General features: G+C 37.7%; 1 protein-coding gene across 1 annotated transcript in view; it reads right to left on the reverse strand.

The window, feature by feature from the left end:
• The window catches only part of CCDC141 (coiled-coil domain containing 141), a 207,312-nt gene that overhangs the window by 123,980 nt on the left and 62,844 nt on the right, over positions 1-20,488 (reverse strand). Inside the window, exons 5-6 of the mRNA XM_007450727.1 lie at positions 20,435-20,488; positions 4,582-4,698 (exon numbers count right to left, since the gene is read on the reverse strand). The exon at positions 20,435-20,488 is cut by the window's right edge and continues 203 nt beyond it. Coding sequence (XP_007450789.1) covers positions 4,582-4,698; positions 20,435-20,488 — 171 coding nt within the window. The remainder of the gene's footprint in view (positions 1-4,581; positions 4,699-20,434) is intronic.

Raw genomic sequence — 20,488 nt, forward strand, 5'->3', positions numbered from 1 at the left:
GCAGGAATTCAAACCTGTTTTTTCTTATGTAGATATAACCCGAGATAGTATTGCAATCTTTATTTTTAGAAAACTTGCTAATCCAGGTAGGAAGAGGTTAGTAAAGATGGTGAAGGAAAATGTTTGAAGCAAGGTTTCTAGGTCCTTTCAAAAATCCTAACATTGTAAATAGGACCAGCATCATGGGCAAGTGATCTGTATCATCACAGCAACATTTGTTTAGAAGTCTCCATGCTTGGTTTAAGGTTCTGCTGTTGCTGTATTGAAATCTCAATACCTTTTTAAGAAAGGCCTCCATATTTCCATTTTAAATTGGGTCTCACAAATTATGTAGCTTGTCCTTCCTGCAAGGGCCAACAAAGTGACGGTAAAGTTTATAGATAAGGGAACCTTCCTTGAGGAGACAACAGGTGGTTAGCTCTCAGTGTCAGGGCCACATGACTCTCTGGAGCAGAATAAGGTCGATGCCTTAGACAGGAGATATGCTAGGGGATAACTTTCTGGGTGTGTTGCTTTCTTTCCCCATCTGCCTGGTCACTGTTTGTCAATGTATCTTTTCAGGAAAGAAAATAGGAGCCCCAACCCAGTACCAGCCAAAGGAGAGAAACAACATTAGGATAGCACTGGAATCTGACCAGGTGGACAGCTAATATATGAGAGGGAAGCAACCTGACCTGTTTCTCAGTGTGCCCTCTTCAACTCTCCATCAAGTGAGCTGGGAAGAGTATGGGAAATGGGTCTTGGAACAAAGCAGGGTCCAGAATCCAGTCAGTGGGAGGTTCTCCAAGGGGTCCCCCTCCTTTGTGTGTATCTGGGGTAGAGGGGCAAACCAGAAATGGTGGAGCCCTAATTCTAACAACAGAAGCACTCAGGGGCATCTCCCCGCACCTTGACCCCAATTGACCCAGAAAAGGACAAGTTAGAGAACTGGCTTTCACACCTCCCATGCCTTACCAAGTGAAGTTGCTGGTATCCAAGGGAATATTAACTCACAGGGAAAAATAACATCTGACGAGTACAAGCAACACACCAAAATACCTAAATCAGAATTAATGCACTGGACAGACCAACGATTTAATATATGAATAAAGCACACCTTAGGATATAACGAAGGACGTTAGACAGATGAAGCAGGAAAAAAGTTATGAGGAAGAATCAGTGTGAGGAATGGGGTATGAAAAACATAATAGCTGAAGTGAGGAACTCAGCAGAAGGGCTAAATAGAAGAGTCAGTGGACTAGAAGCCCAGGTATTATAAGGGATAAAGAAATGGGAGGCTGTTAACATTATGAAAGATATAAGTAGGACATCAATATCTATGTAATAGGACTTTCCAAAGTTATGCGGCATCTAGGAATTACCATAGTGAAGATCACAAACGACTACTTAAGATCACAAACAGCTACTAGATGCAACCAGTGTTGTGGGAAGAAACACAATGAAACCTATGCCTTAATACCATCTATGCAACTTGAAAACATGTAACTCCGTATATACTTTAAGAATGGGAATATGTCTAAAGACACATATTGAACTCATTAGAGTAGGTGCCTGTGAGAATGGGGATGTGAGGAAGATAGAGAGTGAAGGGGGAAATAATAAAATAAGCCAAGAGAGTAGCTGACCCGGAGATCTAGGATGAATCAAAGAGTTTGTGTAACTCTATACTGAGGACCAAACATTTAAAAATAAATAAATAAAGGTAATGGATGGCTACGTAGGCAAAAGGAGGCTAAATCACTAAAGTCATTAGAGAATCACAGAAAGACACTAAAAGAATGTTTCTTCTAGAAAGAGGATTTAAAAAACAGACATGAATCAAACAACCTTTTTTTAATACCAGGCACTGTCCTAGGTGCTGGGAATACCAAGATGAGTAAGATACTATCTCCACATTTAAGAAATATTGCTATTTTCCCAATCTAGTCCTATCATTTCAGCCACCTGTGAAAAGGTGTTTTTCACACTCACATTGCTTTAAATTTAACAAGCATAACAGTTATTATAATCTAAATCCTGTCTCTTTTATGAGACTGAAACTTAAAGGGAGTTTGAAGGTCACTTAGGCCCACCTTCTGTGGCCTCAGAATTCTCTTCTATTTTCCAACCTGCAAAGTTTACTTCCCTGTAATGACCATGCACTGTTATCACTTCTTCTCTAGGGAATGGCTGTGGATAAGTATGACCTCTGAGACAACTCCCGTTGGTCTCTTGTCTCTGGGTTGAACATTGCTAGGACTTTTAACTCTCATCACAGACAAATTGGTCTGATCATTGTTTTCCCTTATTCTACCTTATTTAGGAATGATCATCCTTGCCTAACCAACCACTCATACTCCATCCATCTGCTCAAACCCCACCCTTCTAGAAAGCCAACCTGGATCACCCCAGAACAGAGTGTCACTCCCTCTTCTGCATTTATACTGATGGGGTCTCTTTCAACCCATGTGACTCAGGGACCCCTGCTGCCTTGAATAACCAGTTATCTTGACATTGGACTATCTAGTGTCCCAAATTGATGACAATTATCTAAAAAACCTTTTTATCAATAAGTTATGTTTGAGCTTTCATCTCTAAATATATACTCAATATTTGATAATCTCTAAAGATGCTACTGAGATTAGGGGTTCCAAAGGCCAGCCCATAGTTGAAGGACAATCTTATATCATACAGAATGCTTCGTGGGAAGTAATAAAACATGAACTCCCAACAAAGCAAACATACAATTTTTTTTTTTTAGAAAATAAATTTATTTGCAAGGATGCTATAGATGCTATAGGAAAATAGGCTTCTCTGCCTCAGTTTCCAAAACCAATTCGGCCCCAAAACTACTTACTGAGTACATGGGGCAATACACAGCTTCTGTATGAGATCTGTAACTGGTTCCTGAGTGGCTCAGGACCCTGAAAGGAAGCAGTCATCTTGTCTGAAATATAATGGTGTTTATCAGGAATTCATACCCTTTTCAAACAATATTTGCTTGGGTATTCATATGGTTTAGCTTATACATATAACCAAAATGTGTAACTCTGCTATATACATTTATCCATATAATGAAATATGCTGCAGTTAAAGGATATTAGTTTACATAGGAAAATATTTATGATAAAGTTGTAAATGAAATAAAGCATGACTCTAATGCTATGTTTCTAGGGTTGTGTATGGAAAGACTAAAAGGGAGTGCACAGAAATACTAATAACGGTTATCTTAATAATGATTATCTTTGGGTTGAAGAATTCACTTTTATTCTCCTTTTATTTTTCTTATAGTTATGAAATTTTCTATGATGCACTTTATATAATAACATATGTATTATTAAAAATTTATTTCTTAAACCACTTAGGTGTATAACAACATAGGAAAAATGATGGAAAGAATATCTATGTTTTTCTATTTATACACATCATCAGAGCTACAAAGGTAAACTGTAAACTATGATATAAACTAGACTGTGGTTATACATTAACAAATATTCTACTCCAAACTGTCCTCAGGGCTGCGAGAAACCATAATAAGTCCACAGTTACAGTAAATATAACCCCAAAGTATGTCCAAGTTATGTGAATATACCATTTTTATTTATATGTTTTAAGGAAGCAACCATCCTATGCAATTCAGGTCATCTCTTGTGCTTAGCATTTAGGAATTTTTATAGACTTTTCACTGATAAAACTTGAGTATCACACACACAGAATAAAATGCTATATGACTTCAATGAAAAAAAACTAATTTCTCAAACATAAACCAAATGCTGAAAAATTTTAAAGAATTTAAAAAATCATCAGCCATAATAGTCTTTTGTAACCGAATCTTTATCAGTCAGGCAAATATTCAAACCATACACTTTGAGTACCTGTGTATCCTGTAGTGTTCAAAGAGAAGCAAAAACCAGCAAATGAAAACATCATGATCCCTAGGAGGAGATTTCGGTCTAGATAAACGCAACCTGCTGCCTCCCCTTCCCCCACCCCTCCAAATCCCATCCTCCCAAACATGTAAATATTTATTTGCTTTGTATTCCTTATGTTCAACCATTGTCTATTAGTGTTGGCCCACTGTTTTCCCGAGCTTCATGACCTAGCTGTACGTACAACTATCAACCACCCAAGATATTAACAACAGAAAGTTCTCTAAATCTTGAAACTGATTAAAGTTTTCACTGTTCCCACTCAATCTACTACAACTGGACTTTCATTTTTCTGCACATAAAAATGGAGCACCTGTAAGGAACTTTGGAAAATATTTATAGACCCCACATGTACAAATGAGTCAATTTCCAAATAACAAGACACAATGGCGAGAGGAGCACTGCTATGTGTCTGCTTTGCTCCCCCGGCTTTCAGCACTTTATGGTTCCATTTTGCACATCCACACACCTACAAGTTGTTGCCTGGCTGGTAGTTATTACTTTTTGCAAAACTAAGGAATGTGAAGCAAGTTAAGGAACTAGGGAAATATAAATGGGAACAGCAAGCAAACTATACAAAGAGAGTTTTTTAGCACTCCACTAAATTACCTACAGAAGTGTATTCAAGAGAAGTCCATGCAGTTTTCAATTATTTTTTTAATGTGTCTCTTACCTTTGCTTTTATTATCAGTTCCTCGTGTTTACGAATTAGCTCCTCATTGTCTGAAAGTGATGAACCTAGACTTTGTTCCTGTAAATCTCTTATGGTTTTCTGAAACCAACAAGTAACCTAGGTAAGAAGCAACACAGACAGGTCAAATTTCAAATGATTAGAATAAATGAGTAAAAATCCAGAAATCCTTCCCTAAGCTTTCAAAACTTAAGCTACTTCAATTTCTTTTTATATAAACTCATGTGTTAAGTTAATATAATCAGGTTTTTTCTTCATTTCAATCTCTACATGCTTAAGAGAAAAAACAAAATAATACCCCCAAATCATGAGAACAATATATGATTTCATTGGATTACATAGCATGAAGAAAATAATTCAAAATCTCCTAGCAAAGAAGAACCAAAATAGTTTCCCAAATTTTGGGAATATAATTTCCCAAATTTATATTCCCCTATAAACCATGCATTCTTTTAGAATATAATATTATGAATCTGAGTGTAGTTACATAGACTCACATGAAGATATTAAATAGCATATGTAGAATTATGTTTCTACTATTAAAAGACAATGCAGGGCTTCCCTGGTGGCGCAGTGGTTGAGAGTCCGCCTGCCGATACAGGGGACATGGGTTCGTGCCCTGGTCCGGGAAGACCCCACATGCCGCGGAGCGGCTGGGCCCGTGAACCATGGACGCTGAGCCTGCATGTCTGGAGCCTGTGCTCCGCAACAGGAGAGGCCACAACAGTGAGAGGCTGGCGTACCGCAAAAAATAAATAAATAAATAAGACAATGCAAAAATACTTATTTTGTTGCAATTGCTGAAAATCTGTATTCAGAAAATGACATGGAGAAGTTATTAAAATTCCATTGACATTATAAATGTCTAAGGGCATAACTCACATTCATCTAGACTTGATTTACAATATGTGCCTTACACAGTGTTAAAACAACAAATAATAAAAGTCTTGAAAGAAGCTGTGCTTTTAAAAATGATGATGTAAGTTGACGTGAGACTGATAACATGTGGCCCCTGGATGCAGATTCCTTATCCCAATTAAAGGAAAGAGAGTTGGAGTTTTACTCTCAAATCTTATACAGTATTATTCTCATGATCACATCATAGCTACTGATTTGTAAGAACCCTACTACATGCTAAACAGTTTGCTAGTTGATTTTGGGCATCATCTCTTTTTCTCTCAACAACTCTATAACAAGTATGATATCGACAATGTAGAGATGAGGAGAGGTTAAGCAGCTTATCCAGGGCCATACAGTAAGTGGCAGAGCTGGGATCTGCCCCCATACCTGCATTACTCCAAAGTCCATGCTCTTTCCACTGTGCCCTGCTACCATCCTTGGGTAACTTAAAGTCTGTGGTCATCAGGGGAAATTACTTCACATCTGAAAAATGAATCCCGGCAGCCCACTCAAAGTGGTGGCACTGCCCAGGATATACACTAGGTCTTTCTCCAGCCTAGCTTATCTTGTCTGCCACAGCCTCAGGATTTCTCTGAATTCTTATAACATGGAGAGACATGTGAAGCAGGTGGCCAAAGAGAAAGCTACGTTAGTCCTGAAGCTCCACACAGCAAACATACATCACAGGGCTTCCCTGGAGGTGCAGTGGTTAAGAACCCGCCTGCCAATGCAGGAGACATGGGCTTGAGCCCTAGTCTGGGAATATCCCACAGGCCGTGGAGCGACTAAGCCTGTGCACCACAACTACTGAGCCTGCGCTCTAGAGCCCACGAGCCACAACTACTGAGCCCACGTGCTGCAACTACTGAACCCTGTGCGACTAGAGCCTGTGCTCCACAACAAGAGAAGCCACCGTGATGAGAAGCCCGTGCACCACAAAGAAGAGTAGTCCCTGCTCACCACAACTAGAGGAAGCCCGCGTGCAGCAACTAAGACCCAACGCAGCCAAAAATAAATAAAATAAGATAGATAAATTTATTTTAAAAAAGACGGCAAACTTAATGGATAAATGTTAAAAAAATAAACATACACCACAAACACACACACACACACACACACACACACAACACACACTACACAGAAGTCAGGTTAGGGTTTACGGAGAAGAATACACTCCTTTACCATTACAGGGCTGATATCACAAAGCTGATTATGAGATCAAATGTCTATACCAACACTCAGCATTTTCCAGCATGGAATAGGCAGTAAAATAGGCAACAACAGGGTTTCTCCAGCTTTCTGCTAATTGGAAATCTTTGTTGACCAGCATTTTAGGCCACTGTCAGTGCAAAGAAAAGAATAACGGTGACCCTGTAGCAGTTTTCATGTGAAGTACGCCTCATTCTCTTCAGAACATTTGGTGATCTGTGCACAATACACATATTAGCTGGTCCCCATATCTCAAGTATGGTGTTTATGTATTTACAATTATTTGAGGATGGTTTGTCTTTCTGGTATCCCAATTAGAACTAAATGATATGTATTATGTGCATATCAGAACCCCCAGAGAGTATTTTATCAAGAGCTATAAAATTTGTACATTAATTTATTAAATTTTTATTAAAATTTCTCACAAAAGAGGCAGTAGGCCCATATAAAAACACAACTAGAGGAATGATTTAAGGGTTTCATCAAAGAAAAATGGATCCTGAACATAACTAGCTTTCAGAGATCCTTTATTTTATTAAGTACTGGGAGTGAGCTTTATTTATTTTTAGCTAAAGTGGTAGGAACTCAAAAATCTCAAGAATGCTTTAATAGGGAAAGTTAATATAGAATCTGAGTGAAGAAAACATGGATACAAACAGGTGTTCACTAATCTCTAAAAACAGGTGAGAAGTCTGAACCCTCAGATAATCTTATTAAATTCTGTGAGTCAAAGACTTGTTATCTAACATATGCCAGCAGTGCTGAAAGCTGGGAAGGAGCAAGATGTTTTGATTTTTTAAAGGTATTTACTGACCTCATCCCCTAGATTTGGCAAATACTATTTCAGCTCCCCCCAAAAGGATACTATTCCCTTGGGCATGGCAATACTAAATATAACCTATAAGAGAATGTAAGATCTTTGGTGGTATTCCATATATCCTGATCATATACCTGCCTGATAAAGCATACTGACTCTCTAGATCTACACATTTTTACTACCAAATGCACCCTGGGAAGAAACATAAAAACAGGTTGGCATAACACTCAGAAGAAAATGGTTCATCGTCAGGCTGTTACATCTCATCACGAGGCAGTCACATACATGAGCAGCCTCTTAGATCAGATTTACTTTGTGTGCTGGGAGATGCATGCAGAATAGACTCTCAGAGCCCATCTGATGTAAAAGCAAGACACCCTAAGTAACCGACAGCATGTCAACCATAATGTAAATCAGTCATTGAATCCCGTGAGTAGCTATTGCAGACAGCTGCACAGATATTCCAAGAGCACTTTTTATAAGCGTTTAAATTATATCAGCTGCTGTTCAAAAGCCTCAGTGATAAGTACAGTAAATGATGCATCAGAACATTCTATTCTATAGAACATGGTCCCTGCAAAAGGATAAAAACATGAGCCAAGGGTTGGGGGCATGTGGAAAGAAAGGAAGAACAAAAAGCATTCAGAGTATGCACCAGAAATTGGTTCTGGGCAATGATGGATTAAAAGGGAAAACAAGAATATTTCTACTTTCTCTTCGCAGTTCCTACCTTTCAGATTGATCTAAGTGATATGTTTGTGGCCATCCCACCTGTCTGACATAACATTCTAAGTACTCAGTACTCAGAGGAGGTAGAACTAAGGTAGAGAAGGAGTGGGGTAGATCTTTTTTTGCGGAGAGGAGGTGGGGATTGGAGGGGAAACACTTACTAGAGGTTGAAGGGAGCCAGAGAGAAAGGGAAGGGAAATCAACAAAGACGCAAAGAAGGAGCAATCAGGGATGTTCAATGAAAACCAAGAGCTGCCTTGGAAGTTAAAGAGAGATGCCAGGAAGCCTCAGTCAAATGGTGTAGATCTGCTTTGTCCTATACTGTAGCTACTAACCACAAACGGCTACTGAGTACTTGGAATGTGACAAATCCAAATTGAGAGGTGTTCTAAGTATAAAGTAGCTGATTTCATAGACTTAGTATAAAAAATAATGAAAATATCTTGTTGACTGTTAATGTTGATCAAATGTTGAAATACTATTTTAGATATGTTGGATTAAACAAAATATATTACTGCTTTTCTTTTTATTATGTGACTTTTTTCTCTTTCAATTTTTTTTCACTTTTTTAATGTGGCTACTAGAAATTTAAAATCACATTTATGGCTTGTATTATATATTTTATTGGATGGTTCTGTAATTCAAGGATATTCAGAATATCCTTATTTGTTAAATGTAGATCTAAGGACTGAGTATTAAGTAAGGGTAATTTAAAACAACGGAGTCAAGAGAATGGTGGGATGAGATTATGGTTGGTGAACATGAATAGACCACTGAGTGGTGGTGAGGAAGTAGAGCTAATGACTCTTTCAAAGAAGCTTATTGGATAAGGAAAGGGGGGATCGGTTGACAGCTTCAAGGAAAGCAGAGGTAACAGAGGGGTTCTTTCCAACTTTTTCATTTGACTAGATGAGACGTAAGCATTTTTTGTAGGTGCGGGGTACTGAAGATGCATTAAGGAAAGTTGAGGCAGGAATGTATTGATACCAGAAAGAGTGGGAAGGTTGGAAGAAAGCACTACTGATCTTATCAGCTTTGGGCAAGAAAAGGCTAGTTTTTTCTTGTTGAATGATCCAGTCTCACCTGACCCCTGCTGGGAGATAAGAATGAGGAAAGTAAGAGAAGTGAATAGGACCTTCCCAGAGCAGTGTCAGGTACAATCGGGCAGGTCTCAGGTTACCTCACCCAATCCTTATACCTCCTATGATGGAGGCAGTTGCTTTTTCAACAGATAAGGAAACTGAGCCCCAGTCAGGGTAAGCAATTCATCTAAGGTCACACAACCAACAAGAGGAAAGTCCTACAGGTCAAGGCAGAAATGCCATAGTCAGAATTCATGCTTCCCTGTCTAGTGTTTGGTCTTCTCATCATATCCATCTGTAGAACCAAAGGATTCCAGGGAAGAGGTATGTTTCTGATTAGACTATGTTCACAAATGCTCTTAAGCTAAAACTAAAACACAACACTACAGTTACAGAATCTAATTCTAACATGGAAGTAAGCCCTGTGAATAATCATGGGGGCTCAATGGACATACTGTGTTAGAGAGGAGAATGGACGTGTGGGCCAGGTCTGCCAGAAGGAGTGCCTTAGAGGAAGAGGCTGGCTGCGGGCAGAGGTGACAGCAAGGACAAACTGAGAATTCCAGTTCCCAAACAGCACATGCCAAAGACAGGACTAAAACACGGGGAACACAAGCAATAGAAAAATGCTTTCTGACAATCAAGGATAAACAACTCAGGTGGCAAGAAGGTGAACTTTTGCTGCAGCCCAAAGCTAGCCATCACACTGCCATAAACCATCACAGTCTCTTTTTCTGCAATTTGTTCTACAATCCAAGATCAGATCTTATTTTTTGATCTTTGTTTAAAACTATGCTGGGGGAGGTGAACTAGCAATAAGTAATTCAAACATCTTAACAGAAATGCTTAAGGGAAGATGAAAATCTCTCCAAATCACTTTCATTTTCTTTTCCATGTGCAGAACAGTTTTTGACCAATAAACAGTTACTATTAGAGACAAAGAACTGATAAAGGAGGAAAAAGACATCAGTTATGTATCTTCTTTAACTCAAGATGTTTTGACAGTCTCTTTTCCAATTATCAAAGATGCACACATATACAAAGGTATATTCAATCATAGTTGATGGCCTCAGGTGACAGTTCTAATGTCTACTTTGATTTTGAAGGCATGTTAGTATTAAAATGGTTGTTAGTAAACAACCATTTTAGCTCCCGTAAGGTTTTGTTCTTTTTCTTTTTTACAGTAGGGAAACCAGTTGTCATTATTTTGTATTAGGAAATCTGGTCAAATGTGCTCTGTATTTAACTAGGCAATAACCAGACTTCAAATATCCATTAGCTCCATTAGGTGATAACGCATATTAGGAGAAGAGGCATGGAAACCTGTCTCTGATGATTGTACTTGAGGGCTTGGGAGCAGAGAAAGAAAAAGAATTCCTGCCAAAAACCTGGCTTGGGATGTATTCTGGGACTGATCTAATTATTGGCTTGTTATTATTTGGACTTCATCTCAGAGACTCTAGGAGGACAAAGCTCACAATCTTCTTTTGTGGAACTTGAAAGCCCTCCATGACTTACTGAAGTCAACTGGAAGGTATTAGTATCTCCTCAATGAATGATCAGATCCCAGTATTCTCCACTGATGTGCAGTAGGAAAGCTAAAATATGTTGTTTGTCTTGAGGCAAAATTTTTGTTACTTTAACAGCTTCACAGATAATCTATCTCCCTGTCTGGAACCATAATTTTATGTATTTAATTATTCTACCTGTGCTAACATATTTGTCTTCTGATTATTTTGACTTGTCTTAACATATCATTTCTCTTCTCACATCTATATTTCAAGAAAAATGGCACTAAGGACTTCTTCCCTTCCCAAGATTGCCCTCAACTCTTGTTTGTGTTTAGGCAGTTTCTTAACCTCCAACTACCTAAACAGTCGAAACTATTTAGTCCAATGAATAAAATCAATACAGTAGTAGTCTCTGGACCTAAATTCTATTTCTAGCATTAACTCTGAGTCATTGGTAAGAATCTTACCAGCAGTGGAAGGAAGTCTTTTTTTCAAGAAGGAAACAGAGACCCAGCCGAGTGTCCTGGTGATGTGCATCTCTGCCTAAGATATCTAAGGCATGCTTTTCCCAGTATAACTTAGGGTTCCACCCTAAATGATCTGGAGCCATTCACTGTGTGTGTGTGCATGTGTGATAGAGAGAGAGAGAGGGAGAGAGAGGAACATGCAGGGCTACTTGGGAGTGAGACCAAAGTCTGACATCTTCATATTATCATCCTAGATCCCAGGTCATGCAGCCTAAGGGAGTTCATACTGAAGCTTTGGCCTGAACACCTAGTTGTCAGAAAAAATGAGAGCCAGAAACTATCATATTGACAGGATAAATAACTGTTACATTTTAAAGGATGTTTTTATCCTTTTAAAGTGTGCCATTTAGTTTGCTTGCTTATGAGTTGCCCTATAAAAAGCATTAAAATTAATTGGGCCTCTTTGCTTGTCTTTGGGAACCATGAAAATGAGGGTAGAGGACAGAATGAGTCCCACTCCCTGCCCAGTATGGGGTGGCAGTGGTGTTGAGAAAAGGAAAGCCAACCATCTCCAGCACCAGAGGCAGGGAAGAAAAGGAGCTCAGGATGGTGGAAAGATACACAGGCAGCCCTGGGGCTTAGCAGACAGCTCAAGCAGCAGCTGCTAACTTTGTCACACAATGGAAGGTGCATACAATGGGAGCAGTGAAGAGCCTTTTCCAGGGAGCACACACCTCAAACAGCTTTGTCATCAGTCTTATCACTGCTGAGAAGGTAATTTAGTCACAGTGTGTGTCCCCCAACCCTCTTACCAACTTAAGTAACTGTGCCCAATTAAAATGTTGTGAAGCCATCAGTCCAATTGAATGGTATACTGAAGTGAAAAACTAAATGAAAATGTAATCAATTACAATAGGTATAAATGAGCTAAAGAAATAGCTAAAGGGTGGAGAAAGGGAGAGGAAAATTGATTTTTAACTAAATCTTACAAATAAAGTTGACCTTTTGAACAAAGTAGGCTGGATACCAAGCCATGAAATGGCATTTATTCCCCCTCCACATAATTTTAGAAAGCTAAGATTATCTAGTGATTTAGAGAATTGGTATAGGAACTGGGTAATACATAGGATTTTAATGTGCTGGTGATTATCCAGTAAAGCTCAGAAACTAACCATCGAAAGATGTAGTGATATGGTGAACTTTTGTTGAGCACTTACCATATGCCAAGCCATGCTCTAAGAATATTTACATATATAATCTTGTTTATTTTTATAACAAATTTATAAATAGATACTATTATTATTCCCATTTTACAGAAAAGGAAACTGAGGCACAGAGGCTGAGTAACTTGCCCAAAGTCATAAAGCAAGTAAATATAGAAGTTGGGACTGATATCCACACCATCTGTACCAGAGTCCTCTGTTACTACCTTTGAGATGCAGTGTCATTGAAAGTAATGGTAGTAGCAAGCATTCTAATTAGGAGGGGGTTCTATTGCTTTCAAAATCATGTTTCTCCTACAAACACTTTAAGATACTTTGTATTTACCCTGACATAACTTAGAGTGAATGCTAGAGACAGCCTATGTGCTAAAATGAAATTCTGTGATAAATTTTAATCTATGAGTGGTTGGAAAGTCATGTATAGCTGTTACTGGATTGAACTATCAGATACCAGTATCCAATAATAAGATAATTCAACCCTTATTTAAGTCTTATGCCACCCAGTGTTAAAAAGCTATATTCACGGGAAGGGGGGGAAGATAAATTAGGGGTTTGGGATTAACATATACACACTACTATATATAAAACAGGTAAACAAGGACCTACTGTATAGCACAGGGAACTATACTCAATATCTTGTAATAACCTATAATGGAAAAGAAGCTGAAAAAGAATATATATATATATATAGAGAGAGAGAGAGATAGATATACACACATATATATGTGAATACCTTTGCTGTACACTTGAAATGAACAGAATATTGTAAATTAACTATACTTCACTTTAAAAATTAAAGCTAAATTCAAAGAAAGATTAAAAAAAAAAACTTTGCTATGTTGTAGCCACTAAGCTAGGCACTTTTGTTACCTCATATTAATTTAAGCTGGTCAACCATTCAAGCTCTAAATCCTAGTTAGAAGGTAGCATCATACAAAGGAGAATACACATGCATGTGCACACATCTGTGAGCACACACACACACAAACACACAGAGTTTTACAGTTGCCCAGCAGGTACAAGACTGGTGCCCTGAGGCTGTGCTTATATGTGTCATCACTGATATCATTTAAATTACCTATTAACAAAGAATATGATTACATATGGTTACATGATTATGATATACATGGTACTCAAATTATAAAAACTTCCAAATGTGAATTCTATTACCCATTTTTCCTCCCACAAAGATGGGTGTCTTGTAAGCATATGTGATCTGGGTAGTAAAAATATTATCTGCCCTTATGTCTTATTTAATTCTCCTAGATGTCCTTGATACTGTCTTGTACAAAGCGACCATGAATAGCCTAGTTTTAATTTATTTGTTTGTCTCACTTATTCCTGACTGGAGCAATTGAGAAAAATTACATTCATAAATCTTCTTGCCAAGATAATTAATTATGCACGAAATACTCCAAGCTGCTTCTGCTTTTCATTAATGAAGCAGATTATCTGCAAAATAAGACGAGGCTGGAGCTGGAAAAAAGGTCAGCTACTCATCTTTAAATGTAAAACAAGTGCACTTTTTTACATCTGAAAACAATGATAAAGAGAGGACATGCTATGATTATGTTTTTCAGGCTATCATATCCCAATTAAGAAGGAAAAATATGTGGTCTTCATTTGCCTTTTTTTCTGCAACTGATGTAAATCTTAAGTCGCCATCATTCTGGTCACCTAATTTCTTTTCCAAAGGAGAATTAGCTAAACTACTATAGTTCAAAAGCATTAGGCTATAAGCATTTAGATACAGAGAAGCACTAAATGCATCTTTTAAATGGCTCTTATGAGAAGATGCATTAGATATTCAGACATCCACATTATTATTCATTAGTAATCTTTGCTCTAATTCTCCGTTTAATTTTCCTTCTTTTTACATGGTTAAAATTATTGACAAAGCTGATATTTTATTAATGGAAGGTTTGACAGCTTCTATGTTCCCTTAAAAAGCAGTACAGAACTGACAAAAATATCTTTACCCTCCAGTGAAGCATGTGCCTCTGTGGTTCCACAATGTTCTAGGCTTATCAGGTAGATCTTCCGGGAACATGATAATCATAGAACTCAAATTACTAACAGAGTTACACTCAATTTGGTGTCCCTGCTGCTATTCTTCCCCATTGCATCCTCAACAAAACTTTAAAATAGAACATTCAGGAAAACCCTGAAAACTTAGGTAAGTTAATTATGCTTGTACCTATCTGGATTTAAAAATATTGCCTTGCTCACATAATTACCAACACAGTAAACATTAATTATTGTTTCTAATATCGAGAAACTGAAGAGACTCTACTTCTTCATCTGTAAGATATTATTTAAATTGTGCTATATTCAAATAGTGACACACTACATGAAAATTATCTATGGTACTTTTGACATAAGACTATGTCTATGATGCGTTCAATTTGATATTAGGTAATAAGATAGTATGCATAGATTAATTCCATTAGTTTTTGTTTGCTTGTTTTGTTTTTTCTTTAATAAATGTGTGTGTGCCTGTGACTATGATCATGCTTGGATAAAGGTCTAAAAGGTGGCAGCATGTCAAAGGCTAATCGCAATTATCTGTATGGATAGTAATCTCATCTACAGTTTTAACTCATTAATAATTGAACATTATTAAGTCACAAGCAGAAAATAATACAACTATATTCTTGTTTTAAATCATAATTGAGTGCCCATTGAACAGTATGGCTAAGATTATAAAAGTGACTTTTATTTGATCACACCTTGTGAATGCAAAATAAATAATGAAATTAGCCTTTAATGCGAGTCTTTATGTGAGCAAAGAAGGGTAGGACTGGGGGGGTATGTAATGGGTTGGGCCTTCACTGTTCTTTTCAGACATGATGATAAAAAATGTTAATACTAATATAGCAGTTTCCATGTGCCAGGTACAGTTCTAAGCACTTGACATATAATAACTCATTTGATGATTCTAACACTATGGTGTAGGTACTATTACATCACATTTTACAGAAAACAACCTCAGGGAGGTTAAATAATTGCTCAGTTACTCAGCTGGCAAATGGTGCAGTCAGGATTTGAACCCAGCAAACAATCTGGCCCCAGCATCTGTGCTCTTACAATCACAGAGAAACAACAGTGACAGTGATTATTTACTCGAGCTGCTGTCACTGGTATTAGCAAAAGAAAGTGTAACATGGGGCGTTTTAAAATTAAGAGACTTCAATTTTATGTTTAAGGAAATGATGTATTTATTGACCAATTTTTAACATTTATTTATTTGTTTGGTCTCATGATCTTTTAAAAATTTTTATTGAAATATATTTGATTTATAATGTTGTGTTAGTTTCAGATGTACAGCAAAGTGATTCAGTTATATATATATATATATATTCTTTTTTAGATTCTTTTCCATTACAGGTTATTATAAGATATTGAGTATAGTTCCCTGTTCTATACAGTAGGTCCTTGTTTATCTATTTTATTAGTAGTGTGTATATTTTAATACCAAACTCCTAATTTACCCCTCCTCCCCCACCTTTCCCTTTTGGTAACCATAAGTTTGTTTTCTGTCTGTGAGTCTATTTCTGTTTTGTAAATAAGTTCATTCGTATCATTTTTTTAGATTCCACATATAAGTGATACCATATGATATTTGTCTTTCTCTGTCTGACTTACTTCACTTAGCATGATAATCTCTAGGTCCATCCACATTGCTGCAAATGGCATTATTTCATTCTTTTTAAGGCTGAGTAATATTCCATTATGTATATGTACCACGTCTTCTTTATCCATTCATCTGTCAATGGACATTTAGATTGCTTCCATGTCTTGGCTACTGTAAACAGTGCTGCAATGAACACTGGGGCGCATGTATCTTTTTGAATCATAGTTTTCTCCTGATATATGCCCAGGAATGGGATTGCTGGATCATATGGTATCTCTGTTTTTAGTTTTTTAAGGAACCTCTATACTGTTCTCCATAGTGGCTGCACCAATTTACATTCCTAGCAACAGTGTAGGAGGGTTCCTTTTCTCCACACTCTCTCCAGTATTTATTATTTATAGACTTTTTGATGATGGCCATTCTGACCAGCATGAGGTGATACCTCATTTGTAGTCCTGATTTGCATTTCTCTAATAATTAATGATGCTGAGCATCTTTTCATGTGCCTGTTGGCCATCTGTATGTCTTCTTTGGAGAAATGTCTATGTAGATCTTCTGCCCATTTTTTGATGGAGTTGTTTGTTTTTTTGATATCGAGCAATACGAGCTGTTTGTATATTTCTGAAATTGACCAATTTTATTTAAAATAATATTTATCCTTAAGATTATTACTAAATTGATTTTGGTTCTAGACTATTAGGAGTAGAGTCTAAGTGAAAGCCTGGTTCTTTTAACCACAACTGTGCATCTTAAAGCCTTACTATACCTGTGGCAGCCTCCAAAAACTAAACAGTATTAAGAAACTTAGACACGTATAACAACAGTAATGCTAAATCCATGGGAAAGAATAGGAACCGAATGAGAAAGAATTTGTAAGTTGTAAGGTTTAACCAAGCAGAGGGAGGACAAGGAAACTAATATTTATTAAGCATCTTTTAAAATGGTAGGCATTGTACTACATATTTTACACATGTTATTTCATTTAATCCTTAGAACAACTCTGTGAATTGTGTTATGATTTCCAATTTAAAGATGAGATTTATTAAAATAACAATGAGGTACCACTATGCACCTATCAGAGTGGCCAAAGTCCAAGACACTGATAACACCAAGTGCTGACAAGGATGTGGAGGAACAGAAACTCTCTTTCAAAAGTGGTACAGCCATTTTGGAAGGCCATTTGGCTGTTTCTTATAAATATACTCTTAGCATATATCATCCAGCAATTGTGTTCCTTGGTATTTACCCAAATGAATTAAAAATTTATGTCCACACAAAAACTTGCACATGGATGCTTATAACAGCTTTATTCATAATTGCCAAAACTTGGAAGCAACCAAGACGTCTTTCAGTAGGTGCCTGGAAAAATAAACTGTGGTCCATCCAGACAATGGAATATTATTCAGCACTAAAAAGAAACAGTTATAAAGCCATGAAAAAACATGGAGGAATCTTAAATGCATATTAATAAGCAAAAGAAGACAATCTGAAAAGGTTACATACTGTACAATTCCAGTTATATGACATTCTGGAAAAGGCAAAACTATGGAAACAGTAAAAAGATCAGTTGTTGCCAAGAATTAGGCAGGGAGGGATGAAAAGGAGGAGGACAGAGGATATGTAGGGCAGTAGAATTATTCTGTATATACTGCAATGGTGGATACATGTCATTACACATTCTTTCAAACCTATAGAATGTACTGCACCAAGAGTGAACCCTAGTGTAAACTATGGATTTGGGGTGATAATGATGTGTCATTGCAGGTTCATCAATTGTAACAAATGTCCCACTCTGATGGGGGATGCTGATAATGGGGGAGGCTGTGCACGTATGGGAACAGAGGGTACCATGTACTTTCCACTCAATTTCTCTGTGAATCTAAAACTGCTCTAAAAAAAAATTCTATTTAAAAAAAGCACTCCCTCAAAAAAAGAGCACACACTTTCACCAAAATATGAGACCCCATAAGTTAGAAAACTCACCAAGTCAAAAACCTTCTGTAATACCTTACTTTAGTTATTATCAAATCATCTTTCTGATTCTAGGGTTGGCAAGGTATCTAGATCTCCCTCAAGTATATGACTGGATTAGATAGTTCATTTTGAATCTTCATGTGATTTTTTTTTTTTTTTTTTTTTACTGCAGAGGATAAGTGGGTGAGTATTGCCACAGTCTTGAAGCTGAATGGCAAAATTACTACCTTAAAAATAAATAAATAAAACTTACTGTAGCTGCTTTTTCAATCTTGGGAAATTGTCCTGTGTTTGGGAAGCCTCTTTGCAGATAGAATGTCTCTGGATAAGAGAGGTCGTGGTTTAAAAGGGATAAACTACTCTGTATGATAAAGTAAGAGGAGTTTTTAGTGTATTCTTGGAAGCACTAGAGGCAGGGCTTGAGGGTTATGAATTCAATAGAAAGAAATAAGAGGAAGGTTCTTTTTAAGGGGACAGCAGCTCTGGGAACATGGTGTCAGGTCAGGATTAGGGGAGAGAGAAAAGGACAAAGAGAGAGAAAGAAAGAGAGGGAGAGAGCGCCATATGATATGGAGGACAAGGAACTTTGGAAACAGTTGTCTGATAAACAACTTTAAGTTTACTCTTGTCCTGAGCATTAGTTCTCCTTTGTTATGCCAGAATCATCAGTTAAAGACTATTGCATTGGATAATAGCATTCTGGGTAATGAGCATATGAAGGTGGGGTGGGGGAAGAACTAAACTGGGGAGGCGCTATGGCTTGGCAGGCAAACCACAGAAGAAGCAGGACAGTGAATGGTAGCAGTCAAGACAAAAGGGCTGGAGGTGGAGGTGGATTGGAAAGTATATAATGACTTAAAGGAGGAGATGACAAAATGCAAGCCGACTGTATGTCTGGAGGTGTCTGCTCTATGTCACCTCCTCAGAGAGGCCTTCTGTGATTCCTTCTCTGATTAAAAGTAGAGCAACACAATCAAAATTCACTGCCCTGGTTGATCTTCTTTATGGCACTTGTCATTGTTCATTTGTTTATCATAGGCCTTTCTCATCACACTAAAACAGTGGTTCACATCTGGGGGTAATTTTCCCCCCAGGGGACAGTCAGCAATGTCCGGAGACCTTTTTTGGTTGTCACAACTAGAGTATGTTCTACTGGCATGTGGTGGGTAGAGGCCCTGAATGTTGCTCAACACCCTAGAGTGCCCAGGACAGCCTCCCCAAAGGAGTTACCTAGCACTGGCTATCAATAGAGCTGAGGGTGAGAAAATGCACTAGAAGGAAAATTCCTGGAGGAAAAGGACTTTATCTTGTGTGTTATGTATCCCTAGTACTTATAATAGGATCTGGGTACACAGTAGGTACTCAATAAGTATAAGTTGAAAGGTTAATCATTTAAATCCTCATTTTTCCAGCTTGAAAGAACCAGTTTCTCCTGGACTCATATTTGCTACGAGCTGTATGTCTATGTCTCCAGTTCGGATCAGAGCAATAATATAAAATATATGAAGAGACCCCTTTCCTATGCATCCAGACCAGGAGATGTCCTTCCACATCATTTCTCTCTGAAAATTCCCTCCAGTTAATCTGTACAGATTAAAGCATGGGCTTGGGGCAGTTATAAATATAGCCATAAATATCCTACCTATTTGAGTTGGGGGTTTGCAAAGAGAGTTCTATCCACTCTTACTCTCAAGTGATCGGGACACAAGGAACATACAGCAAGCACATTGACAACTGACCAGAGCTGGGCCTGCAGTCTGAGTAATGAGCTCTGACAAGCCTGCAAACTCATCAACCTCCCACCCCAAAGCCCTCTAACCACTGAGCATCCAGACATAGGCCAAGGTCATATTTCGTCATTGGTGCCAGGCTACTACTTCTAAGAACATTATCTCTATTTCGGGCTGACAGACGTTTTCACTGGCATTAGCAGCATCGTGCCTCCCCAACATTCAAGAAAATTGCAATGAACTTTTCAGAATTTCAAAGAAATGTAACTAAAGGTAGTGACCTGGACAGAAGCACGAAAGAGCATCCAACAATAGAACCTAGTCATTTTCAAAACTGCTAGCGGGTATTCTCCCATTTAAAAAATCTGTATTATAATGAGAAGAAATAAAATCTTTGTTTTTATATTACTTGCTTGGGAAAACAACTTGGTAGTCTGAATCAAAGACCAAAAGATTTGACCATGATGACTGAAAAGCTGCCCCAGGAAATGGTTCATCCACATAACAAGCAAACTTCATTAGACAAGGTCAGGACACCATCAGTGCCCCTTTGGGTTACCTGACTTTCTTGTTGGTCCCACTGACATATCTGCAGAACCTGACTCAATTCCTG

This window comes from Lipotes vexillifer, unplaced genomic scaffold, assembly GCF_000442215.2.
Source record: "Lipotes vexillifer unplaced genomic scaffold, Lipotes_vexillifer_v1.1 scaffold29, whole genome shotgun sequence".
NCBI lineage: Eukaryota > Metazoa > Chordata > Mammalia > Artiodactyla > Lipotidae > Lipotes > Lipotes vexillifer.